This window comes from Rosa rugosa, chromosome 4 (assembly GCF_958449725.1).
Source record: "Rosa rugosa chromosome 4, drRosRugo1.1, whole genome shotgun sequence".
Taxonomy (NCBI): domain Eukaryota; kingdom Viridiplantae; phylum Streptophyta; class Magnoliopsida; order Rosales; family Rosaceae; genus Rosa; species Rosa rugosa.
In genome coordinates this window covers 1,194,369-1,222,278 of record NC_084823.1, presented here as the reverse complement: position 1 = coordinate 1,222,278, position 27,910 = coordinate 1,194,369, and the positions used below count along the sequence as shown (strand labels likewise).

The window sequence follows — 27,910 nt, the reverse complement described above, 5'->3', positions numbered from 1 at the left end:
TCTCCTGAGAATTGGGCGGTGGCCTCTACATCCTTGAGCACCACCTCCACTTTTATCTCCACTACCATCTAGACCACCCAAACCGCCACCAAACTGAAATTTCTCACCAAACCCACCTTGAATTTCTTCAAGATCAAAAGCTTGAACACCAGCAACCTCAGCCCCTCCGCCATTTCCACCACCCCAAAACTCACACCTCCACCATCATGCCCACCCAGGTCACTTCCACCACCACCACCACCCACTTCACCAAAAAGCTTGGCAATTTCATCATCAACACTCATTCATTCCACCACCGCCATTTTCCACTGCCAAACCACTCCTCACCACCAATACCCAGATCCCCATGCCATTACCTAAAATTTCATCACTTTTCCTCTAATTCTCTTCTTCTCTTTAATCAAATCATGGATCTGGCCTCGGAAGAACTTCAATTTCTCTCAATTTTTCCCTAATTTTCCCTCTCTCCTTCGCAATCCTAGCCCACTCTCCTCGAACCGGCTCGGCCACGGCGGGTTCGGCTTGGTGTACAAGGCCACGCTCCCTTACCGTGAAAGTGATGGACTCTGAGGCTTCTCCACTGACCGCTATGGCTAGAAACTGTTTCTGGTCATACAAGCTCATGCCAAAACGGAGCTTTTAGGAGGCTTGCTCGACCGATGATTCACGGCGACGTGAAGCCCAGCAATGTGCTACTGGACTTAGATTTCAATGCCAAGATTGGGGATTTCAGGCCTACGAGGCACCTCCACTTTTATCTCCACTACCATCTAGACCACCCAAACCGCCACCAAACTGAAAATTCTCACCAAACCCACCTTGAATTTCTTCAAGACCAAAAGCTTGAACACCACCAACCTCAGCCCCTCCGCCATTTCCACCACCCCAAAACTCACACCTCCACCATCATGCCCACCCAGGTCACTTCCACCACACCACCACCCACTTCACCAAAAAGCTTGGAAATTTCATCACCAACACTCATTCATTCCACCACCGCCATTTTCCACTGCCAAACCACTCCTCACCACCAATACCCAGATCCCCATGCCATTACCTAAAATTTCATCACTTTTCCTCTAATTCTCTTCTTCTCTTTAATCAAATCATGGATCTGGCCTCGGAAGAACTTCAATTTCTCTCAATTTTTCCCTAATTTTCCCTCTCTCATTCGCAATCCTAGCCCACTCTCCTCGAACCGGCTCGGCCACGGCGGGTTCGGCTTGGTGTACAAGGCCACGCTCCCTTGCCGTGAAAGTGATGGACTCTGAGGCTTCTCCACTGACCGCTATGGCTAGAAACTGTTTCTGGTCATACAAGCTCATGCCAAAACAGAGCTTTTAGGAGGCTTGCTCGACCGATGATTCACGGCGACGTGAAGCCCAGCAATGTGCTACTGGACTTAGATTTCAATGCCAAGATTGGGGACTTCAAGCCTACGAGGTTGGAAACAAAGGGCGAGTTGGATCAGGGAGATCAAGTGGTGGTGGTGGAGGAAGAAGATGAGGAAGAGACAGAGAAAAAAAAGATTCTTGAAGTGGTTGTGGTCGTTGGGGATGATAATGTTTCGATCTTGGAAGAGGAGAGCATGAGTTTGAGTATGGTGACTGGTGGATTGGAAGATGGCCGGTCGTCAGATGAGTTTGAGATAATTTAGAAAGAGAGAGAGAGGAGAGAGAGAAGTAGAAAAATATATTAAAAAAGAGAGAAAAATTAAAAAAATTAAAAAAAAGAAATTGAGGGGTATAATAGTCATTTTAGGACATGTTGTGTGATAATTTGAGAGAATAAGGACTATGTTTAATTTTAAAATTTTGGACTAAACTGTTTTATGGAGCAAAGTAGAGGGAGTAACAAGTATTTCACAAAAAAACTAATTAATATAGAAATGTAGTCTAACCTGGAATTTATTTTTATCACTAAATATTTTTGCAACTTCACTTTCTTTTCTTTTTCGAATAATTTGCTCGGTCGTAGATTGTTTTCGGTTGATTGGAGGACGACCTTTACTTCGAACAGATAATGGATCAAGTACTTCGCAACCATTCTTTGAAAGTTTTCCATCAAGCTTTGTCTTTTCAACCAACTCAGTATTATCTCCTTTCCTTTCACAATCAACTTTACTTTGAGTCAATTTCATTTTCAGATCATTTGATATCCCCATCACCATGTTACAATCTTCTTCTTTGCCATCTGCTAAGTCTGCCACCTCATAAAACAAATTACACATCTTATCATTTCTTTGTGTTTCAGGCTAGGCAGTCCAATTGCCTTAGCTTATTTTCACTTTGCTATGACTTCGTTTTACACTTGCTGTCCATCGTTTTAAAACGTATTTCTCTGGAACGCCGGCCATATTTTTATGAATTAGAACCACAATTGCATGCCGACATAATATTCCTCTGAACTCAAATAGACAACATACACAATTTACCTCACACTTGTCCTCATTGAAATGAACTATGAACGAGACTTGTCTCATTTCTGTACCAATCTTTACATCTTCATCCACAGTTATATCTATAATTGTATCATTCCTTTCAGATGATGATATGCCGCAATGCATCTTTCCTTCTAACTCTTTCTGAAACTCTTTGAACTTTGTATGTGTAAGCATCATGATATTGTTTCTCAATATTGTACATTGTGAAACACAGAATCTTTGAATTGAAAGACTGAAAATCTGCAAGATTCTCTTTCTCAACTTTATCTCGTAAGCATTCTCATATTGCTCCACAAACTGCTTTAGTGTAGTCTTTGAGTTTACATACCCATCAAAGAATGCATTCATGCTCTCTATGCTGAGTTGTAGACATGCCTCCCCAGAAAGTGTCTTTCACAAAACTAGGTACCCATCTTCGCCTTTCCTCATATAATCCCAATAACCATTAATTGTTCTGTAGGTTATACTTTTCAATGAACACCTTCCAACGATCTTCAAATTCATCACAATTTAGTGAATCGTAAACAATATTTTGAAAAGAAAACTTGATAGATTCGTATTTCTCTTTGTAGCCTTTCAATTTCTCTGGAACCTTCTTCATTATATGCCACAAGCACCACCTATGTCGTGTATTAGGAAAGACAATATCAATTGCTCTTTGCATTGCTTTATCTTGATTTGTAATGATTGCATTAGGAGCATGATCAGACATACATGTAAGCCAGGATTGGAATAACCATGTAAACGTATTTGTATCCTCATGAGAAATCAATCCACATCCTAGTAATATTGATTGCCCATGATGATTGCACTTACAAAAGGTGCAAATGGCATGTCATACTTATTTGTTAAGTATGTCGTGTCAAATGTCACAACATCACCAAATTCCTCCTAAGCAGCTCTACTTCTTGCATCTGCCCAAAACACATTCCTTAGTCGACCCTCCTCATTTATATCCATTATATAAAAGAAATTGGAGTTGTCAGCTTGCATTTTCAGAAAATATTTTTGAATAGCAGCAGCATCTCCCTCCCCTAGTTGCAGACGCCTTACCTTATCAAGAAAATTTCTCGCATCTTTCTCTAGGAATGGTAAATTCTCATGTCCACCTGCTTCAACCACAAAGGAATTGAAATTCTTTTTTGGTCTTATTCCAGCTATATCATTTGTTGCTAACCTCTTTTTAACATGTGACGGTAATTCTTTTGAGCTTTTAAAAAACCGTCTTTTGCTTGGAGTACTAAGATCATGATTATGTTCAAGCACAATGGAGGACACTAACCATTTTCCATCTAGGAGTGAATTCGCATTGAGTTTAGCCTTGCAATCTGATTTTGCAACTGGTCGCAAATTGACTTGCTGTTAGGCTTGCCAAAACATGAGCATGTGAATGTTATGTACTTCAATTCCCCATCATCTCCTTTGCTTGAGGTCCTTTTACAAACTTCAAACCCCATTCGTTTTCCATAGGATTTATAATACTTCTCTAGCTCATCAATTGAATCAAACACTAGTCCAATCTCTGGCTCTCTTACCCTTTCTTTCACTATTTCATTCTCATAAGTAGTTTCAATATCAATTTCCACATTACTTCTCTCAGTTTCCACTTCATCCCCACTGTCCATATTTTCTTCCACATATGCAATATCCATTTCATTCTTAACACTTTCCATTTCTTCTACAATAGACTGTTTTTACTCCTAAGACAAATCAGATTAGGGAAACTGTAATTTAAACTAATGGATGTACAAAGAAAAGATGCATTATCAAGGCATATACATTTAGACTTACCGAGGAGCAGTGCTTTCCACACCCAAAACTACTACAGAGATGCTTCCAACCCAATATCGCACAAAAAAGCCTCAATCCTACAAGGACAGCATGTTGCAAACCTAAGGTGTTAGAAAAGCGAGAATCCTTTGGAAAAGAAAAAGGAAATTCGTTTCAAAAAAAAAAAAAAAAGGAAATTATCTATGAATTGTGGAAGAGAAACTTTTGGTCTATAATGTATAAATTCTTCAAGTAGCATACATCAATCTAACGGCTCAAAATATATATATATAAGTCTTCAAGACATTTTTTTTTTTTTTTTCGTGTAGTGGCAGCAGCGATCTAGGGGTCCCCTGACCAGGCTGCAGGGACGGCGACGACGAGGGCGGGGTCTTCTTGTTCTGTGGAGTCGCTGTTTGGGTAGAGTGCTCGACGGAAAACAGGTTGAGGCCGGAGGCTCTTAGCGAGGCGGCTCTCGGCTACTGCGGTTGAGGTTGTGTTGCGGCGGATCGTGCTTGTAGGGGCGGCGATCTGATCGTGTTTGGCTGAGCGGTCGGGGCTCGAACAGTGGGCAGCTTTCCAATCGCTGCTGAGGGATCCATTGCAGGGTAGCAGGCGGAGCTTTTGGTGGTGTTTGCCGCGATGGTGAGGCACAGATGGAGAAGCCGACCGCCAGAGGTATGGTGCGTCGCCGGACAGATCGGCGGTGGCGACAAAGGAACAGTGAGTAGGGATGCTCCTCCCTCGTTGGCTCGGGTTTGGGCCTGGGCTCAACCTTGGGCTGATGGGGCAGGGGCCTATTCCTGTTAGGCAAGGTTTGATTTGGGCTTGGGCCTCCGGGCTTGGGCTCAGATCAAGGCAAGCTGGGCCCTAATTATATTAGGGTATGAGCCTGTTTGAGGGTGGATTAACTTCTATGAGTCTTCTATGACGTTTCTAGTTTCTTGTTTGTACCACAATTGCGTGATTGGCAAGTGAGGGCTAGTTGAATGATTTCTTTCCGTAGGAGGCGAGGTTTTTTCATTGTTGTATAGGCTCGCTTAAATGTGAGCGTCCCAGTGATCTTTAAATGTTTGCTTTAGCTTAGATAGGTACTCCGGATTTTCTTGCCGGACTTCTTATGTAAGTTTTGGTAGACTTTAGCCTTTTTGCTGTTGATCTAATGAATTCAACTTCTATTTAAAAAAAAAAAAGACATTTCTTTTTTCTTTTCTTCCTGGCCTTCTGTTGCAAAACAGAAGTAGCACTATTCTCCATCCAAATTAAAAAAAAAGAAAAAAAAAAGTCTTTTAAATCAAAGCCTTTTTCAGATGTTGCAATCAGACCCCGTAATCAACTCGACCACAACTCCCAGATCAACGATGCCTGATTCACGCCGGCGATGACCCACACACTGACAACCACCGACTAGGTTCCTTACCGTGCCCAGGGAGCTCGTCCTACCTGAATTGATCGCCGGCAACCCGATTCGAGCGGGACAAGGAGAGCTCTGACATCGACGAGCAGTATTCCTCCACCGGCAAGCCAATCCGAGCCGGACTACCAGACTCTGACATTGACGAACCGTATTCCTTCTCCGTCAAGTAGTATTCATCGACGAGGGTCCTTGAATTTCCATATCATCTCTGAAACGTCAGACTTGACCGACCTGTCAAGACCCGAACCGAGGCTCTTCATCTACTGGAGCGATTCGCGAATCTAGTCGTCGAAGTTGTTGAAGCAGTCTTGGAGGGCGGCGGCGGCGCGGTGGGGGAGGGAGGGGGAGGGGGAGAGAGAGAGAGAGAAAGATTGCAGATCAGGGATTTGCAGGGCAGAGAGAGAGGGGAGAAAGAGAGTGGCAGGCTGTAATTAATTAATTACATCAAGGGCAAAACTGTCATTTTATTTTAAATAGGGTAAGTGAGACTAAAAATTTGTTGCTGGGGTAAGTGGGATAATTTTGGCTAATTTTGGTGCTTTTGGTCAATGACCCATATATAAATATATATATATATATATATATGAAAAAACCTCAAGGTGAAGCCTTTATCCCTAACATGCAGTTCAACAATATAAGGCAATGAGTAGCATAAGAGCCACAACATGATTCTTCCAATTGTCAGTTCCAACCTAAATTAAGCTACTAGATTGAGTTTTAGGAGTATCGTCTCTTGTTCAAATTGACTTTTATGGTGTATTTTAGTGGGAAGTTTATGTAGAAGCAAATTCAAATGAGATCCTATATTCCTGTAGTTGGACCACGTATTGGCAGAAGCCTTGTACTCTTAATTTCATGAATTTGATAGCTGGAGTTAAGTTAGTTTGTATTGATATTGAAAGGTTCCCAGTTCTTCAGTCAATCAAAAAAAAAATAAAAAAAACAAAGCCACTAGTTTATTAATTAATACATATGATTCACAAAAACCACTGACCTCTGAAACTAAAGATTGAACCTAGTACTTGTATATAAGTGTGTAATTAATATACTTATAGGGAGAGGAAATAGATTGATATGAAAGCATGCCTGTTGTCAATTTTAATTTAGTACGCAAGTGCATAAATCAATTGTAGAATAGATGTGCAAGCACGAGGTAATTCCCTCAAGGACTGATTGAGACAATTTTGTTATGACAAGTGTGCTATACTTAAGTGAAACAAACTGATTTTTATGGTGTGATAGAGTTTTAAATAGAAAATTAAAGAAAGAAAAACTAAAACTAAAGACAAGAATGAGCAATGAGATTCTTTAGAGTTTAAGAACAAATTATGAAGATGCTAAAGCATTGAATCCACCACCTAATACTTCTATCCTATTCTCTAGATGATAACAATTGAATTCCCTAGATTTCAAGCTAAAGATTTCCCTACATAAGCCTTATTGATCCCAGACATATGCCAAAGTTCTTCTAACCTATGAATTCCAACTTATTGATCATGTATAAAACTAGCTCAAGTAGCCAAACTATGATTTGCCTCACTTAATGATCAGGTTCAAGCAAACATGTTCAACTCCGTTAAGCACAAAAGAACTAGAAAATCATGCAAACAAGAATATCGACCATGATCAAGCACTTGTATTCTTAATTCACAACTCTTTAATCACAAGATTGAATTATCTTTTGGCACCCTAGAAAACATCTACTCATTGATCAAGCATCATGTTCTCCAACCAAATAACTCATAAACAAAACCTAGGTCTTATTGATCCCGAGCAAAGATTTTGAATAAAAGTTCTATTGAAATTGTGATGAAGAGTTTAACATAGAAATCCAGAAATTCAATAGCAAACCAACTAAACAAATAGAATAGTCACACTAAGGGCTTCATCTCAGCCCTAGCTTAGAAGTTTAGCAATCCATGACTATGAAAAATGTGACTAGAATCAAAGAAAACATGAAACAAACAATGGAAGAATTGAGGAACTCGGGTCCAGCGATGGTGAGAGCTTCTCTTCTCCTTGTTCTCTACGGAATCTACTGCCTCTTGTGTCTCTAGAAGTTCCAGGTTTTCTGCCTTGTATGTCCCTCTCAATTCCTACTTGACTTGGGCTTCTTAGGTCTTCTAGTCCAACTTGGAATAGATTTCTTCTCTCCAAATTATTAAAGTCAATGCAAGAAATTACTCCAAATATGTCAGACACATTCAGTCTTGTTCCATTCAAGTGCTAAGAACAACGGACTTAGGCCTCACAAGTCAGATTCCCAAAAAGATATGCAAAATCCGTCAGAATCTGCCTTCCCAAACTAGGTTCACTTAAATCATCATAACTTGCTCCACAAGAATGCGAATCCGCTTCCGTAAAATTCTTCAGAAAACTAACATCCGTATCTTTCCAATGGTATAAGGCTCACTTACTAATTCCTTGTGAGAAGGTACAGTTTAATCCGTGAAGTTGACGCACAGCAGAGCCAATTCTGGACACTCAGGATAGCCAGCACCCTTTCAATCCTGCATTTGACTTTAAGCTCCAAATCTTTCTTTTCTCCAATTTAACCTACAAAACACAAACACAAAGTAAATGACTCAAAAATGATAAGAACTAAGCCTAGAATCCTACATTTAAGGGTATAAAAATGTATGAAATTATGAGCCTATCAATGCCGTCCAAGGAAATCGATCAGTACGTATTCAAGACTACTGCAAGGGCCTAATTATCTATTATTTGAGCAACGACTAGAAATAAAGAAGGAGAAGCTGCATGACTCTGCATCTATGAGGACTTTCAGGCAAGCAACAAGCGACAAGATGATCAGTGTTGATGATAAAAATAGTCGTTCTGCAATTTAGAATACGCTTGGTTTTGGTAAAACCTTGAAGATCAGTCTTCTAATTAGGTTAGGTTAATCTCATCACGTCTTTTATTCATATAAGGAAGTTATTTTATTATTATGATGATTTTTATTATTATTTTGAAGCTAATTTGAAAATGAAAATAATTAGATAATACTGAAAATTATTCAATTGAAGGTGATGACGTGGTAAATACCACGTAGGACGCCACATAATTTGGTACTAGTTTTTTGTATAACTTTTTGGTGTATGTAGCGCTACTCAATTGACCATATGGTGCAATGTGAAAATTACGCACTTTGAGGAGGGTGTTTTGACTTTTACATGAAGACTGGTGCTGGTCCGAACATTTACGGAAAAGTCCATCTTAAGTTAGAAGCATTGTCACCAGTCAATAGAATCGGGTTGTCACAAAACTGACCCGTAATTTTTGTGAATCCCTACTTTTCCTAGAAATTGATTCAGCAACATCTACAACACAGCTAAGCACACAGCTAAGCATTTTGAACTCTTTTCTCAAGTTTGAGGCCCATATCCATCCATGTCACTTGTATAGTACATGTTTTTGTCTCATGTATAGGATATTTGTGATGACTCAAACCATCCTTCTCCAAAATAAAAAACAAACAAAAGGTAGCCATGGTGTTATTATTTGATTTGTTTGTTTAACAAAAGAAATACAGTCACCTTCGTTATCTTTAGCTCTAGCTACCTATAATATATTTGAAAAAAGAATTTAGGTTAACCTAAATTGTAATTATGCTCCTAAACTTTATTAGTGATCGATTTAACAATCATCACTTTACACTTTCATTACTCTTTAAAAGACTTCCACCATAAAAAGTTAATCATATAATTTTATTATTTAATTTTCCTCACATAGTTTTTACCAAACAATACTTAAAGATTGACATTTTTATCACCAAAATCCAGACACGTTATTCACGTCTTTGAAATTCAATTAGGGAGGTCAATTTTACTGCCTGATGGTGACAGTGAAGAACGTCACTGCAACCCTTTTGGACATTGGCTAGTTATTTTTCAACCCATTGTGTGGGTGAGTTTTGCCGAGAATGGCGTATCTGATAACCATTGTCTCTAACATTTTAGGAGTGATACTGGTTTTCAAATCCCATAGATTGTGTTTCAACATCGGTTTTGACTAGGAATAGAGCAAAATGAAGACTTAGCTAGCTCAAGTTGCCCAAAATATTTCAACATGGTACCGAAAACAACATTTTCAAGATTTATGAAGGAACTTGGTGGTGTAAGCTCACCAAAAAACCACGACACTGGATCCACTAGTCACACAACATTATCAAGTGCTTCTTAAATAAGTTTCAAGTGATTCTAGAATCATCTAAAGCTACATTCTCTATTTTTTATATCTTTTTAATATTTATAACTATCTTTTTTATTAGTTTAAAAGTGCTTTTAGTATGCTACAGAAGCAATCTGAGACAAATTTATGGAGTCCTACTAGTTGCAGATACAAAAAAAGTGGGAATTTCTACTGTCCCATTTGCTGAAGCTACTAATTAGTGATCTACAAAGAGGTAATAGAAGAGTTTTTGTGGAAGGCGACTCTACATTAGTCATTGACTGTGTTAACTGTACTTCTTCTACACCTTGGAGGCTTGTGAAGTCCATCTAGGACATAAAAAAGATCGCCCAAGATCTTGAAGCAATTTTCTTTTAAGTTTATACTCATGGAGGCAAACTTTGTAACAGATGCAATTGCTAGTCTAGGACATGATTATATACGTAAATAAAAGGCCTGCTCACCTAAGAGACAGTTTTTAAGGGACTGTGAGGGACAAGTGAATCTGACAGCTGAAAATAAATGCACAGTTTTAAGTTGTTATAATATGCATTTGTCCCTCACAGTCTCTTAAAACTGTCCATTAGGTGAGCAAATCTGACGTAAATAATTATTCCTTGGACCAACTCATTTCCTAACGAGGCTTCTAGAGCCCTACTCTCTTTGATGCTGTAAACCCTAGCTATCTCGTAGGCTTCCATCTTTATTTTAATCGTTTTCTCATAAAAAAAAAAAAAAAAAAATCTTTATTCTCAAAAAAAAAAAAAAAAATCTTATTGATGCTTATGTACGTACTACGTAGGACATACGCTTAAGAATCTGCACGCATTCTCAGACAAACAAAGAAGGCTGAACAGAGAGCTGCCTTTTTCAGGTAGGCCCCACTCAAACACTGTCCACGTGGCACCGCGTTTTTATTTTCTCTTTCCCCTCCGACGGCGTTTACCAGCCCCCAAAAGTCCCATACACTCTTTCCTCCCCCGGTCTTCTCTCTTCTTCCCCGAACCCCCAAAAAACTCCCGATTTTCCCGGCAAAAATCGACAGCCGCAGCAGCTCCGTCGCGATTGAACCACACGCGCAGCTGGGGGAGTTCTTAGTTAGATGGGTCTAGCTCCCTATGCATCGCTTACCGCGTTTTTTCTCTGGCAGCAAGGATCGAAATAAATCCATGGATCCGAAGAAGGCCGGGCGGTTGCCCAAGTTGGAGCGCCGCAATGCGGTCAAGCACATTGACTACGACGCCTCTTCGTCCTCCTCCTCCCGCGACCACTCCACCCACGCGCAGCCGCTCCACACGCGCTCGCTCGACCTGTCGGACCGGACCAGCTTCCGGGTCGAAGGAAATGACGGCGAGTTCGAACGGATTTGCGCTGAGCTGGGCTTCTCCGGCCCAGACGACTTCGCGATACCCGAGGCGGCCTGGGAGTCCCGGAGGATCCGCTCGACCAACTCGGATGTTCTCCCCCTGTCAAAACTGTACCGGGTGGACAGTTCGGGTAGTCCGAGACCCGACCCGAAGGACGAACCGGAGGAGGATGATGCCGTGGCGGAATTGCTCAATAGAATTAGGGATAGCGTTACCGTTACGGCGGACGAGCCGACTCGGACGGACGTTACCGTTACGGCGGACGAGCCGTCCGAGTCGGCGGGGCCGAGCGGGTGTTGTACTGCGAGTCGTAGTTGTAGTAGTGTTAGTGTCGGAATTAAGGGAGAGCGGCCGCCGGGGCTGAAGCCGCCGCCGTCGATGACTAGGGTTCCGGTGATTGACGATGGATGCTCGACTTGGGACATTTTGAGGGACTTCGCTCCAGAGGAAGAGAGGGATATGGTGCGGAGTAGGTTTGTTCCTTCTTCTTCTGATGAAGAAGATGAAGAAGATGAAGAACACGAACTAGAAGAAGAACTTGAAGAAGGAGAGGATGTTGTGGCGGATGAGATTAGAGAAACCGTGGCAAACTCCGGCGGGTGTTCGTTTACTACTTCCAATGACGACGACTCTTCCAGCACCACCACAGATCCTTCCAATATTTCTCCAAATGGAAGGTTTTCGCCGAATGGGAAGCCTAAGCTTATTGTCACTAGTTGGGAGAAGGGTGATCTTCTCGGCAGCGGCTCTTTCGGGTCTGTGTATGAAGGAATTTCTGAGTAAGTGCTGCTGCTCAAAACTCATTTTAGCTGCTTAATTATGAATGCTCAATCTTGAAGATGTCTTAATTTTCGTATAATGTTTATTAAAAGAGTGAATATGATATCAAGATCTTTATTGAATATGATTTTGCTTTCTTTCAGTGGCGGATGCTTCATTGCTGTTAAGGAAGTTTCCTTGCTTGATCAAGGAAGCCTGGGAAGGCAAAGAGTTTCTCAACTTGAACAGGTGACATTGGCTTGTATTTCATATTATGTCCTGAAATTGCATGTCCCTGATATTTACTATTAAGTAATTGACTCAGTAATTGTATACTGGTAGAGTCTACCTCGTTTTTTATTCCCTTCTGAGATGCTCTTCTTCTCATTATCTGTTTCTGTTTCGGTTTTTCTTCCAGGAGATTGCTCTTCTGAGTCAGTTTGAACATGAGAACATAGTTCAGTATTATGGCACACAAAAGGTACCCATTATTCTATAGTCTATTCCCATGGATAGTTATTTAGCTATGCCATGAACTTTTCTACAATAGTAAGTACTCATGGATGTCCAAAATTCCTTTCATGATATGATATTGCTACTTTGCTACAGATTCATGTAATGATATGTAGAGGCTTGCTTTTATTTGAAACTTATTGACATGACATTGATAATCTTTGATGCTGGTCTGCACATTCCTTTAACGTACAGACTAGAGTATGAAATAATCACAAACAGATGTATATTTTGCCTTTCTGTCACAGGATTTATTTTATGCAGTTAGCATCTTTGTTTAATTTCTTTTGTCCCACATACAAACTCACTGGAGATAATTGTAAACATGCTTGTACTGTTATGCATTTATTTGAGGGGTTACCTTATCATCTAGTGTCCATACTATATAATACTTCTGTTTGAGTCCAATAGTATGAGGAACTCGTTGCATCAATACTAGTAGGTGTATTTGTTGTGAAGCAGTTAAATTGATTCAGTATTAATTTTTCATAGTTCTTATCCCTGTTATATTATTTATATTTTCTGATTGGTCTTTGCAGGATGAATCAAAGCTCTATATCTTTCTGGAACTTGTAACCAAAGGCTCCCTTCAAAAGCTATATCAGACGTACCATCTTACAGATTCGCATGTCTCTGTATACACTAGACAGATCTTGCAAGGTCTGAAGTATCTTCACGACCGAAGAGTGATTCACAGGTAACTCATGTGATATATGTATATTTATGTGAAAATTATGGTTTCGGCTGTATTGATCTCAGAATATTGTGAAGTCCCACCAGTGAGCCATAATGATGTGAGGATTCATTCCAAAAAACTGAGAAAACAAATTGGCACACCATCACAATGTTCCTGATCATCCTTCGCCTTGTAATTTTGGGTACATTCTCATCTTTGTGTTTCTTGCATTCAGGGACGTTAAATGTGCAAATCTTTTGGTGCATGCTAATGGATCTGTGAAGCTTGCAGACTTTGGATTGGCAAAGGTTTGTCTCCCATGCCCCAAATTCAATTGTATTTTATTGTTTTCAGTAGTTTCCACAAGGTTGTGAATTATTTCTCCTTATACTGTGTGTTGCGTCCTCTTTCCAGACTATCAAAATGAACGACATAAAATCTTGCCAAGGAACTGCATACTGGATGGCTCCTGAGGTTTGCCTTTGCACTTTTGAATTTTAAATTTTGTATTATTTGTGTGCTTATGAGCTCTGCTATTGGAGACATGCCTATAATACTTTCAAATCAATCACTTCTGTCTTATTCTACTGCCATCACTGATAAATATAGTGATCCTTGTAGGATGACTTTCACGATCGATTCTTGCTTCTTGAACTCTGACAGTATTGTTGTTAGTTGCTTTGGTTAGGTTGTTGGATTCCAAATATAACATTTATTAGAAACAGAGGATATTGGTAAACAATTGGCTGGAGGAATCAGTAAAGTGATATAACTTTTTATATTCTATTTCTACCATAACACAAAAACAAATTTGAAATACAAGAAGATAGGAATTATAAAGTGGGCAATGTAATGACATGTATTTATTAGTCTATCCCATTTTGCCCTAGGTAACTTGGTTTATTGTTCTAATCTAAACTATACCACCATTTGTTATGATACAGTATATGCATCGGTGCTGGCCCTTGGCTAATGTCTAGCTTTCTGAATGTTGCTGATTCCCTCTCTTGATATAGGATTTTAGTAGAAAGGGCCACCTATAAAGTGATGTGGTTGGTGGGCTTATTTCGGAATGTCTACATGTTTATTTAAATTATAATCACAATAAAGAGAAGGAAAAGTATGAAAGGAAAATGAGAAAGGTGGAAAGGAGAGGGAGGAGGATGCATAAAACTAAAACTATAAGCTTTTTAAAATTGTTTTTAGTTTGTAAGTAAGTTTTAATGTATCTTCTCTCTGTTTCCCTCTTCTTACTGTCCTATTTGTTTTGTTCCCTTTCTTTATTGTTTTTAAGTAAAAGAAGAAAAACGTTAGATAACAGAGCCTAACTGTTTCTGATTAGATAATTAATGCTTTCTCCAAAGAACACAGCCAGATACATGGCACTATTATGTAGTTTCATTAAATTGTGTTAATTCAACTGAGTCAACTGGTCCCAAGACCATATTGAAAGAAATTGTGTTAAGTTCAGAAAGTAATTATGGTAGTTAACAGTGTTAGTTAAGATGGTCATTTCAGAATCAACAGTAACTTCAGTTCTTTATGCTTGTGGCAATGATTGCTCAAGTACCAAGGAGATTATATGTTGGCACAATAATTGTTTCGTATCTTGTGTTTGAACCTGTATTTTCTCCCCAATGACTTTCCATAGCTTTTCTCAAGGCTAGATAGCTTTATAGGCTGATGGATGTTTGTGATTGATGGGGATGGGATTTTGGTTTTAGGTATCGTGCAATCTGAATCTTGCCAGCTTCTATTTTTCCTTTGTATCATATGAATTATCTTTTTCTAGCATTTAGTTGATGTCTTGGCTTTTTGCAAGTTTGAAAAGGTGCAAGATGCTTATACATTACCAGTTTATTGACCAAGAGGTTGCGTATGATGATTCTATCATGTAGTACGTTGTGTCCACTTTTTTAGGATTTCTTAGCCAAGCTATTATTGTGCAGGTTGTTAATCGTAAGAGTCAAGGTTATGGCCTTCCAGCTGATATATGGAGTCTTGGATGTACTGTGTTGGAGATGTTAACTGGGATGGTTCCATACTCTAATCTCGAATGGGTTTGTGCCATTTTCATTACTCTATGGTTCAGAATGACTAGACTATTTATCTCCTCAGCCTCTATTTTGTTTGGATAACATTATCTCTACTTCTTTAAACAGATGCAGGCATTATGGAAAATTGGAAAGGGGGAGCCCCCTCTGGTTCCTGATTCTCTTTCAAAAGAGGCACAAGATTTCATCCGTCTATGCTTACAAGTTAAGCCAGATAATCGTCCCACTGCTGCTCAGCTTTTAAAACATCCATTTGTAAATAAGCCCCTTCTTCCCACATCTTCTGGATCAGTATCTCCTCACAATCACCACAGGCAGAGTTGAAAAGATTTATTCAGCTATAAGTTGTGATGGTAATAAGGTAAATGCCACTGATTCCACTGTTTCATAGTGCTCATATCTTCACTCACAGCTTCCATGAAAGTGATCAAAAACCAATACTGTCACCTATTTAAAAAAGAAAAAAGAAGAGGCATAATTCCACTGCTTATATCTTTGCTTTTGATACAGCTCTATTTGACCCAAAGAAGCAGGACGACAACTCATCCATGTTCTATAATGTTCTCCGGAATCCGGTGTTCAGCCATCAAATCTTGGCTTACGCTGGTAGAGTGCATGCTTGTTATAACTTCAGTGATTTTCAAGGTCTACGCCAGATTTGGCAATGGGATATATGACTTTGGAAGAACAAACATCCTTTTGTCACAGGTGCCTGCTCTGAAAATCATCTTGCATGTAGAGCAATCCCCACTAATTATTTCACCATCATTTCTGTTGTAGAAATATGATTTATTGATGTTCGATTAGTGTTTGGCATTTCATAGCTTCTCACCCCTGTTCCAAATGAAGATATTTAGTGGGTGAGAGATTGTATGATCAAGTTGTGGTAGATAGTTTGGTTAGTATATTGGAAGTAATTCCGATTTGTATATATCTGTTATTGACAGTGTCTTAATTGGCATGCATTCATAATATCCTTACATTTTTTTGATGGCCGAAGCAGTTTCATTAAATCAATAGTGCTTTGTTTACTAATGAAATTGAATGGCGATAAACTGTTAAGAGGACTGGCTGTATTGAATTGTGGAGCTCTGGATTGTATTTTTTGTTTATTTCATTTCAGCACAGTACTTTTATCTGGTCAATTGGTCGTATTGGGGACAAATTAACCCAACCACCTTGAATCTAAAGATTGTGTTTCATTCTGCAGAACTCCCTAGATGTTTTTTTTTTTTTGACAAAGGAGAAATGCATTAAAAACCAAACAAACTTACAAAGCAAACTGGAAACTAAATACAAAGAGCAGACACTCTGCCCAAACAAACAAAGCTGTAAACAAACTAAGTAGGAGCATGAACTGCATCAAAAAGAAGGATATGAGACAAAGATGAAGGAGGCTGAAGCAACCAATCAGCCGGGCACTTCTTGCGAGCCAACCAGGCAACATGGTCTGCAGCCTGATTTGCCAATCTGCTGGACCAAGTCCAGCTGTAGGAACGAATAGCAACTGTCAAATCTCTTATATGATCAATCAGGGGCATAACAACCCAATCTGAAGATGGAGAAGAATGTTGAAGGAGATTGACAAGTTGAAGTGAATCCGATTCGAAGAGGAATTTATCTGCTTGAAGCTTTTGAGCAAGATGAACACTCAAGCAGAGGGCCAATGCTTCTGCATACAGAGGCGATGGAGCTGAAGTAGAAAGATGACTTCCACCAACCACAACTCCATCACAGTTTCGAGCAATAGCCGCCAAACCAACCTCAGTAGAAGACCAGGATGCATCAGAATTTATCTTAATATAGTTTGGAGGCGGTGGTAACCATTTTGGCTTTGGAGGAGGCCTGGAGGGCAAACTAGAAGCTTGGGGGCACTTGGTCTTTATCACAACTCGAAGAAACTCCGAAGAAGCTTCATAAGCCGAATTAGCCACCAACTTTGAGTTTGGAGAGAGCTGATTAAAAATACAGTAGCATCGATGCTTCCAGATATGCCAAAGAAGAAAACTCAGATGAGTTAAAATCTCCTTTTGATGTTCCTTTGATACTGAGGGAGGGAATGTCAAAAATTGAAACCATCTATCAAAAGTTGTTAGCTGTTGAAGGTTAGGACGGTAACCAAGAGGTCACCTTCTTGACCAAGGACAAGCGAAAAGTATATGTTCTATTGTCTCTGGAAAGTAATGACAAAAAGAGCACAAAGGATCAGGAGTCAATTTACGCTTGAAAAGATTCGATTTGGTAGCAAGAGCATTAGAAACCACCATCCACATAATTTTTTTTAATTTTTGGTAGCGTATGTAGAGACCATAGACGCTTCCAAATAATTGGATCAGTGATATGAGAGTGATGAGCATGAGGTACCACCATCTGGGAAGATTTGAGGTGAGCAGCATAGTAGCCAGACCGGACTGTATAGTTGCCAGACTTGTTCAAAGACCAAATCAGTTTATCTGGAACAGAAGAATTAACCAAAGGAATAGCTAAGATTGCCCGACTCTGATCCACAGAGATATGCCCAGCAATAGATGTCAAATCCCAAGAGAGAGAAGACCAGTCAATCAAAGAAGAGACAGAAATAGTAGAATCAGCTCGAGGTGGAGGAGTTAAACGATGCTCTTGCATATGAGGAATCCAATTTGAATCCCAAACTGAAATATGCAAACCATTTCCCACTCTCCAAAGAGTATCTGATTTAAGAAGTTCTCGACCATGTAATAAACTAGCCCATAACCAAGAAGGTGAAGAACCAAGACGAGCCTCCATGAAAGAAACAGAAGGGAAATAACGGTGTTTAAGCATCATTACCCAAACAGAAGACGGATTGGTAAGAATCCTCCATCCCTGTTTAGCTAACAAAGCTTGGTTAAACTCTGTCAAATCCCGAAAACCCATTCCTCCTTGAGCCTTTGAGAAACCTAAAGAAAGCCAACTTTTCCAATGAATACCATGAGCTCCTTTATTTCCCCACCAGAACCTTGCTATTTGAGAGGCAATTTGAGTACAGAGAGACTTTGGAAACCGAAAACAGTTCATTGGGTAAGCTGGAATAGCCGTTGCAATAGACTTGATTAAAACCTCCTTTCCTGCTTGAGTCAAAATTTGTTGCTTCCAACCCTGAAGTTTACGGGACACTGTATCCCGAATATAAGCTAAGGCAGCACATTTAGATCGTCCCCAAATCGTTGGAAGACCCAGATACCTCCCTGGATTCGAAACAGCTACAATCCCAAATAAAGCTGCTATAACTCTTATCACAATTATAGGAGTATTGGGACTGAAATAAAGAGATGACTTGGAGTAATTTATTTGTTGACCAGAAGCCACACCATAAGCTTTGAGTAAGTAAAGAAGGTTATAGGCATTAGAAACTGAGGCTTCCAAGAAAAACAAGGAGTCATCAGCAAACAACAGATGACTAATTGGTGGACCATTCTGAGAAATAGATACCGGAGATAACCAGCCTACAGAGCAAGCCTTACGAACTAGAGAAGAAAGCACATCACTGACAAATAAGAACAAATAAGGGGAGAGGGGATCTCCTTGCCGAAGGCCTCTTGTAGGATTGAAGAAAATAGAAGGCTTTCCATTGACCAGAACAGAGAAGGAGACTGTTTTCACACAATTCATTATCAACATCACCCAGTGAGAGTGAAAACCAAGTTTAAGCAAAACAGCATGAAGAAAGTCCCATTCCACAGAGTCATAAGCTTTATTAACATCCAATTTCAAACCAAAAGCACCAAGACCTGCTTGTCGAAGAAGCTTTAAATGGTGGAACATCTCATGAGCCACAATAACATTATCTTGAATCTGCCTACCCGCCACAATAATATATTTTGCTTCTGCCGCTGAATTGATAGGTTTAAGAAAAGACGAGCAGGAACTTTACAAAGTCCTCCAAACTCTCTCTAGGGTGAGAGCTGCTTGCTCTTTTTTCGAGCTTCTACACTGTAGCTAGTTCTTCCTACAAGAACACTCTGTTCTTGTTTTCTTTTCCTTTCCTTCTTAATCTGCACTATTTTTAGTGCTTCAATTTCTGGTTTCTTCTTCCACTTTACCTTTTTTTTTTTTTCCCGATCCACTTTTCCTTTACTTTTTCTTGATCTAGATTGCTCCTTCCTCTTCATCGTATTTCCCCCTTCTTCACTATAATCATTACTTATGTTACTTGGCTTCACCCTATTAATCCCCAGGTACACTTGTTCTTCATGCACCTCACCTATTCTTCATGCAAAAACACTCACCTATTCTTCATGCAAAAACACTCACATATTTAACACCTGTTCAGTTCTTCTATCTTCACCCTAATCCCTTCATAATTACTTCACCGTTAAGTTGCTACGCGTGTCTTCTTATGTCGGCCTGCATGAATATATTTTTTTTTTGGTGAATAGACTTCAATCAATAAAACACCCAAGGAAAAGCCCAAGGGGAAGGCCCAAAACAGACCAAGTACATAGCAAGAAAAGAGAGGAAAAATCAACCCTCCCACCGGCTGGTTCGACATGAACAGGACAAGGAAGGAGACCCTCAAAACAAACAAAAAAACAAAAGAAATGAACACAGAACTCATGGAGGACCAGGCAACCCATCACTTCTGAGGACACGTAAGAGTGAAGGTGGTGGTCGATCGACCCATCTTTGCAGACCCACCTCCTTCTTTGCAAGAGAAGCCGTCAAGTGTGCAGCGGCATTCGCTTTACGGGGAATCCATTCCCACCGAGCATCAGCAAAAAGAAGAGCCTTTTGTCTGATTTCTTTCAACAGAGGCAAAATCTTCCAATTACATTTCGAAATTGGATTGTTGATGCAGCTAATTACCTCTAAAGAATCACTCTCCATGATCACTTTAGGGATATTCAAATCCATAGCAAAGTTCAAGCCATCAATAACAGCTGTTGCTTCAGCTTCTATCACTGAATTACAGAATTTGCTCCTACTACACCCGGCACGGAACCGACCCCGAGAGTCACGCAAAACACATCCTAAGCCAGAGATATTCGATCCTTCAATCCAAGAAGCATCACAGTTGATTTTGACAAAATGAACTGGCGGGGGAGACCAAGATGAAATCAACTCGGGAAGCAAACGATTGCACGCCAAGGGAGAAGAGACTCCACAAAAATCAAGAACAAGCTTCATTGCAGTTTGGATTGTCGCAGCAGGGGAGATTGAAGTGCCTCTGTAGATAAAAGCACATCTGGATTTCCAAATTGCCCACAGGAAGAAGCTGATGACAGTAAGAATCTTCCTTTTTTCCAAAGAAGATGAATAATCTTGAGAATTTAGAAAAGTTAGAACCCAAATATCAATAGTTGTGATGCTTGCTTTATTTATAGAAATAGATAGAGGGGACCCAAACCAGACACACTCCACCCACGGGCACAAAAGTAAGACATGTTCAATTGTTTCAGCCTCTTGATTGCAAATAGGACATAAGGCTGACTTTTTCAACTTCCTTCTGTGCAAATTCTGAAATGTAGGGACATCATTCATGATAATTCTCCACAAGAAATTACTAATCTTTGGAAGTGTTTTAATACTCCAAATTGCTTTCCAACAAGCAGTATCCACTTGATGAGAAGTGTGAGTAGAAACTGGGATAGCTCTAATCTTTTGACCATGATGCCAATGATAGCCACTTCTAACAGTATACGACCCATTCCTAACCCAAGGCCACACCAATCGATCCTCCTCTAGGCAAGACCCAATAGGTAGTCCTAGAATTAGTTGAGCAATATTGGGTTGAATATAGGGCAGAATGCCATCTAATCTCTAAGATGAAGATTCCCAGTCAATCAGAGACCCAACCTTAGTAGGAATGCAACTAGGAACTGGGGAAATTGGGATAATGGATCCATGATGGGGATTAGGCACCCAATCGCTCTCCCAAATCTGAATAGAATCACCATTACAGACTTGCCATTTAGAACCCCTCACAATTATGTCTCTGGCTTCAATTAAACTCGACCAAGCCTAGGAAGCTCTATATCCTTTAACAGCACCAAAAAAATCACTATTAGGAAAATAGCGAGCTTTAAGAGCCATCACCCATAGATCATTTGGATTATTGATAATTCTCCAGCATTGCTTAGCAAGTAGAGCCAGGTTAAAGGACTCAAGGTCCCTAAATCCCATACCACCATCCGACTTAGGGAGACCAAGCATAGACCAATTTTTCCAATGATCTTGTTACCTTGATCACTATGACCCCACCAAAAGTTGGCAAGAACAGAATTGATCTCGTTACACAAGGATTTTGGGAACTTGAAGCATGTCATTGGGTATGAAGGAACTGCCATAGCCACAGATTTAATAAGAACCTCCCTCCCAGCCATAGAAAGTGAACTAAGTTTCCAATTCTCCACTTTCCTCTGAATTCTCTCTTTAATATAGCCTGCATGAATATAAATCTCCCTGCCCATGCAACACAATCCTCCATCCAGAACTACATACACTACCCATCTCCTATGGAGTACTCACCACCAAAGTCCCCTATTTCTGCCTTATCTCCGCCCCCATCACCTAAAAAGACCCCTACTTCTACCTTCTTTCCGCCACCATCTCCCAACAAATCCTTCCCAGATAATCCTCCGATTCATACCTCAGATGCATTTCCTGAGGGTGAACTCTTTATCCCGCTACCTCCACCTACTCAACCTACTCAAGGCCGTGATACTCAGCTTGTTGGTGCGATCATCGTTGATCGTACCCTCCATGCCCCTTCAGTCATTCAGATTCTTACTACTGCTTGGTCTGAGATTGGGCGTTTTCGGGTGGACTTGCTGGGCGGTACCTCTATCTTTTCTATCACAGCTCCCTCTGAGGCGGCAGCTGATCAGGTGCTTGAGCGTGGTCCGTGGTCAGTTATGGGTAGCAGCATGGCTATTCATCCTTGGCCTATGACCAGCAGATTGGAGGATATCCCTCTCCACCTCATTACTTTTTGGATTCAGATTCATGGGTTACAGAGGGGTCACATGACTGAAGAAATTGCAAAAATGATCGGTGCTCAAGTGGGGACAGTTCTCTCTGTTGATGATCCTAACTCCCCGTCTGGCAATCCTGGCTATCTCCATGTTAGGGTTCAGGTAGACTCTAGGGCCCCTCTTTCTCTTGGTTTCTGGTTTAGCAACAGTGACACGGAAGCAACTTGGGCAGAAATTCGGTACGAGAGATTGTCCGATTTCTGTTATAGCTGTGGTCGTTTGGGCCATACCATCAGTACTTGTACTTTCAGGAGACATGCATCAGCTGATCACCTGGCCCTTGGATGGCAGTTCCTACTCCTCGCCGTCTTCCTCCTGACAATAAACAAAACTGGGATCGCTTCCCTCATCAGGCTTTTGAGCACAGACAAAGTAGGTACGTTGAACGCAGGTATCAGCATAATGGCACTTATGTTTCCCGTCCGAGGAACACCATGCCGGTTACTACAGCTGGGTACGGTTTTTTCTCCGGCAACCCTATACCGCTTACGGGTGCCCCAATTCTTGCCCATCCACAGCAAGGCAGGTGGCATCCAGCTGTCCCTTCCACATATGCTACATCTTCAGAAGCTGGTCCTTCTGGAACGAATACCCTCAACAAAGGTAAAGCCAAATTTGATGACTGGGTAGTTCCATCTCCTACTATGTCGCCACCTCATCCAATTTCTCCTGACGTGGAGGACATGCAACTAGCAGTTTCCCTTTCCTTAGCTGAGCTGGCGGACACACCCACAACACATCATCGTCTCACTCCACCACCATTGGACCCATATCTTCAGATGGGCTTTCAGTCTGACCCATCAGTCTTGCAAGCTATGTTAGCTCATCAGGAAGTACTCTTGGATCCTACTTTACTTGGGCCTACTCCAATGGACCCACCACCAGATTTACCCATATTTCCGACACTCCTATTCTCTTAACCCCTATCCTCTCCATATCCCTTCTCTCCAGCCGTCACCTCCAACAATCCCACCAGTCCCACTCTCAACAAATATCCACCCTGAAGCTTTTGTTGCAATTCCACCAACAATCCCTCCGGTTGGATCTCTTGCTATACTCGCTCAGCAATTCCAGTTCCTCAAATTACGTAAAAGGTTGCAAGATGTTTTGGCTGAGGATTTTCATCAAACCAAGCGACACCGCACTATGGATTCCGATGATAGTACTTGGGTGGATCAGGCTATTCCCTCCCGAGTCCCCACTAAACCACGTCGTGGGCGTCCTCCGTCCGCTACTGCCTCTGGTAAGGCCAAGGGGTCGGCTCGACATGGTCGTCCAAAGAAGATTCAAACTTCTAATGTCCCTACTGCTCTGGCTACTGTTGAATCGGTTAGTGAGGTTTAGATTGCTTCATCAGTCTTATCCGATGCAACACCTTATCTTCCTGTGATGCAAGACCCAAGTTTGAATGTTGTGGTTCACCCTTCATCTGAGGTAGGTATGTCTACTATGTTTCCTCAAGATGCTGCAAATGGCATAGGTAGCTGGCCAGATGCAGCTACGGACCAAAAATGAGGCTCATCTCTTGGAACTGTCAGGGATTAGGGTCTTCCTTGACAGCGAAATCTCTTCGCAGACTATGGCGAAAGTACGACCCTGAGGTTATCTTTCTTATGGAGACTCATCAAAAGGAACAGATAATCTCTTCTTGGCAACAGCAGTTAAAGTTTGATCACTACTATGTAGTTAATCCTGTAAATACTAGTACTGGAGGTTTGGCTATTTTGTGGAAGTCTTCTGTTCAAGTGTCAGTTGTAGAATATAACCTTAATGTCATTGACACTTTGGTGTATTTTGCTAATGAAGATTTCCGTTGTAAGATATCCTGGTGTATGGCCAACCTGTTGAAAATAAAAAGAAATCTTTTTGGTGTTATATGAATCATTATTTCACTACTTAGTCTATTCCTTGGCTTTGTATTGGTGATTTTAATGATGTTTTATACACTAATGAGAAATGGGGTGGCTGTCCTCCTCTGTTATGGCGGATGAATTTGTTTCGAACTTTTCTACACCATAAAGCTCTGAGAGATCTTCACTCTCAAGGACCTTTTCACACTTGGTATAGATATCGGAACAACACAATTGATATGAAGGAAAGGTTAGATCGTTGCTTGGCTAATTCAGATTGGTGCTATGCTCTTCCTCATACTCAGGTCTTTAATTTACCTATTATCGGATCAGATCACCGACCTCTTCTTGTTGATTCCTGTCCAACAGAGGTTCGTTCTCATAAACCTTTCCGCTTTGAGCATATTTGGACTACAGCAGATTCGTGCGAGCAGATTGTTTCTAAGGGCTGGATAAATGCTTCACGCTCTATTGCTATGCCTACCTGGATCGCCAATTTGAAGTCTTGTAGGAAATCCTTATTACTCTGGAGTAGGAAGGCTTTTCCAAATTCTCATAAACAGATTGAAGACCTGCTTACTCAACTTAATCATGTTCATAATAGTATGGCATTGGATTCTGCTTTCCAAATCCGGACTATTACTGTGCGTATTGAAGAGCTTTGGTTACTGGAGGAAAATTTTTGGCATCAACGTTCCCGGGTCTCTTGGCTTAAATTGGGGGATAATAACTCAAGATTTTTTCATCAGACAGCTACTCAGCGACACCAGCGAAATAAGATCCTTCGTCTTCGCAACTCTGATGGTCTTTGGTTGGATTCGGAGGCAGATATTGCGGATGTTTTTCTACAATATTATCGTCAACTTTTTACGTCCTCGGGTCCTAGGAATTGGGATGACATTCTCCAGTTGGTAGATCCAGTTGTTACGACTGTTATGAATACAAGCTTACTTGCTGAGGTTAGTATTGAGGAAGTCAAATCAGCGATCTTTCAACTAGGAGCTTTCAAATCGCCAGGACCAGATGGATTTCCAGGTATCTTCTATCAGAAGTATTGGACTATTGTCAATACCCTGGTTTTTGAAGCTACCTCATGTTTTCTCTCTACTGGTTCAATGTTGCCTGAACTTAATCGTACCCATATTGCACTAATTCCAAAATTCCTTCAGCCAGAGCATGCTTACCAGTTTCGTCCCATTGGTTTATGTAACTTTTCCTATAAGGTACTATCGAAGGTTCTTGCAAACCGGCTTAAACCTCTCATGCCGGACATCATCTATGAACTCCCTAGATGTTGAATAGGGAAGAAGTGATGTGATGCAAATCATTTGGTGTCACAGATTTTATCGAATTATAAAATATCTATAATACCATTTAGTCTAAAAAATAAAAATTAATAATGATATTATTTAAAATAGTTTTTTTTTTTTCTTCCCGATGGAAGAAACAGAATTATAAGACAAATCTACACTAAACTGTCAAAGAGGAAAGCTTGGCTAGCAGAGAGAGGGAGCGCCTTAATCCAACTTTGAAGTTGAGAACCATGTCTGGTCTTCGCAATAGCATCCGCTAAGAAGTTTGCTTCGAGTTTATATGACAGGAAGAAACGACATGAGTAAGATTGGCAAGGATCTTTATATCTTGCAAAATCTGAGCAGTTCTCCAAGGTGAATGACTAGAGCCGTTAATGTTATCTAGAAGGAGCTTAAAGTCACCCTCAACTTCTAAATTGCGGAAACTGTGAAACCAAGCCGCCAACAGACCCGCTCGAAGTGCTAGTTAGTAAAATAAAAGACAGAAAAATTGAAGCAACACGTGCTTAAAAAAATGCTCCTTATCATTTTATTCTTGACTTGAATTTGGATTATCTGTGGAATGGTCTTCTTAAAATAATCTCAAACATTCAAAATCAGTAGAAAACCCAAGTTTTCTCTCGTTCTATAGACACATATGTTTCTTCTCAATCTCTATCAACGCTCGTTCGGTGGCAGCCCAACGCTGGCTCCGACCTTTGTCACGCTAACGTTGCGGTGTCCCTGCCGGACGGGTGATGCATCTAGGGCATGCTCCTTTGTGTTGGAACAGTTTTGGCTTGAAGGCTGGATAGAATTGGTCTTGTCAGTTTCTGATTTTTTGTTGCAGATCTGAGGTGGATGCGTGGGCACCGACTCAAGAGGAGGCTTTGGGCAGCATAGCTGGTTTTGGGCTTCTTCCAGGATGTTGGTGGCTCTGGTGGTGGCGTCTATGGCACCGGAGTGGTGGCTGGCGTGCTCCGACGATCTGCACGGGATGGCAGAGGCTGGGCTGGGCCAACTGTTGAGCATTGGGTTGGACTGTTTCTTGGGACCATTGGGCTGCTGCCCTTCTAATTAGCTTAGGTTTTATTTGCTTTCCTATTTCCTATTTTGTAGGGAACTATGCACTTTTTGTTTTTTTAGGTGCCTATTTACTATGTATGTTTCATAGTTCATAGGCTCACTTTAAAATAAGTGAGCACTGATTGTCTAATGGGTGGTAGCATACCACGTCCTAAACTTGTCCTAGAGATGGCAAGGAAAAATAAGTATCCGTGCCATTCTGGCTTACGTTGAATGAAATTGATACTTTGATTAAAAAAAACACATGCTTAAAATGCGTTTCGTAATAAAAAATAAAAAAATTAAAATTCATATAAAAGACAAAAAATAAAAAATATGAACAAATTTTCACATTCATCGAGAACTCCCCACCCCAATCAAATTTTTATAGAATCAAGCAATTGCATTTGACTATACTGGTCAAAACTCTCGAGAGAAATCCAAGAGTATTGGAACCATAAAACAAACCAATCTCTTTAAAGTATAAGCAATACATGTTGAGATTGAACATTAACCATGAACATCGCAACGTAAGTGCATTGAAAAGATGCATATCATTTTTGCCCTTATGGTTCTAAGTTTAATTAGGACTAAATTCAGTTTGCCCCCTCCAACTTTGGGGCAAACATCAGTTTGGTCCCTGACTTTTTTTTAATCATGATGGTCCTTGCATTTCCATTTTCCATCACTCGGGTCCAAATTTCAAAATTGACTCTAAAGATGACGTCACAAGATGAGTTGGCCCCGACATGAGGGCCCACTTTTCAGATTTTGACCCTCAATTTAGACAAAATGTCCAAACTACCCCTCACAACCCTCTCTCCTTCAACCTCTCTCCCTTCAGAGAATACAGTCGCACCTTACTCCCATTTTCTTTCCTTCAGTTCTCCACCACCAAGTTCTCATCAATTCCACCATAAATCCACCCCCAATTCCAAAATGGTTTGAAACAAATACGCATCCACCGTCCTCAAGCTTCCCTCTAAGCAACACAATCCCTTCCACTAATTTGCTGGCAAGAACTGGAAGCCAATTAACCACCATGATCCTACTACATATAAACAACAGTTGACAGATCTCTCCACACAAAACAATTGCCCATGCCATCAAATTCCATTAACAGAAATCCAATCCAATTTAAAAATTAAAGGTTCCAAAAGCCCACATCAAAAATAGTTAAACAAGCACATAAAACCAATCCAGATTACAATTTCTGAAAAAAAAAAAAAAAAAAAAGGTTGGATTAAGGCATTAAGCAAGAGTGGAACCTCTGAGATGTACAATAAAATTGCACACCCTCCAAGTTCTCATCTTCTCAGAGTCTGCTCAAGACAGTCAACCCTCTTAACCATGTCGACTCTTCCAAAAATAACCTGATGATCTAATGTCAATTAAGCTCATACGTAACGAAAAGTAAGGCCATGAACTAACCAAACCAACAATCAATAACAAATGATCGGCAATTTCGTGTTCGCTTTCAGCATGTAGGTGACACGAATCTATGGTGTGGCCGGCCTCGAACGATCGGACACCCGAGAA

General features: G+C 40.6%; 3 protein-coding genes across 3 annotated transcripts; 1 reads left to right on the top strand and 2 right to left on the bottom strand.

Annotated features, from left to right (window-relative positions):
• Nucleotides 1-3,334: 3,334 nt before the first annotated feature.
• LOC133742659 (protein FAR-RED IMPAIRED RESPONSE 1-like) lies at nucleotides 3,335-4,116 on the bottom strand. The gene is made up of 2 exons (XM_062170344.1): nucleotides 3,889-4,116; nucleotides 3,335-3,802 (listed from the first exon to the last, which is right to left on the bottom strand). Exons 1-2 carry the CDS (start codon nucleotides 4,114-4,116, stop codon nucleotides 3,335-3,337), a joined length of 696 nt encoding a protein of 231 aa, XP_062026328.1.
• Nucleotides 4,117-10,737: 6,621 nt separating this feature from the next.
• On the top strand, nucleotides 10,738-16,163 carry LOC133742655 (mitogen-activated protein kinase kinase kinase 1-like). The gene is made up of 9 exons (XM_062170339.1): nucleotides 10,738-11,949; nucleotides 12,094-12,178; nucleotides 12,348-12,410; nucleotides 12,982-13,139; nucleotides 13,354-13,426; nucleotides 13,533-13,592; nucleotides 15,068-15,178; nucleotides 15,281-15,533; nucleotides 15,683-16,163. The coding sequence occupies exons 1-8, from the start codon at nucleotides 10,922-10,924 to the stop codon at nucleotides 15,494-15,496; spliced, it is 1,794 nt and encodes a 597-aa protein (XP_062026323.1). The 5' UTR covers nucleotides 10,738-10,921; the 3' UTR covers nucleotides 15,497-15,533; nucleotides 15,683-16,163.
• Nucleotides 16,164-16,512: 349 nt separating this feature from the next.
• On the bottom strand, nucleotides 16,513-18,955 carry LOC133742658 (uncharacterized). Its single transcript, XM_062170343.1, has 2 exons — nucleotides 17,537-18,955; nucleotides 16,513-17,127 (listed from the first exon to the last, which is right to left on the bottom strand). Exons 1-2 carry the CDS (start codon nucleotides 18,953-18,955, stop codon nucleotides 16,513-16,515), a joined length of 2,034 nt encoding a protein of 677 aa, XP_062026327.1.
• Between the last annotated feature and the right edge of the window lie 8,955 nt (nucleotides 18,956-27,910).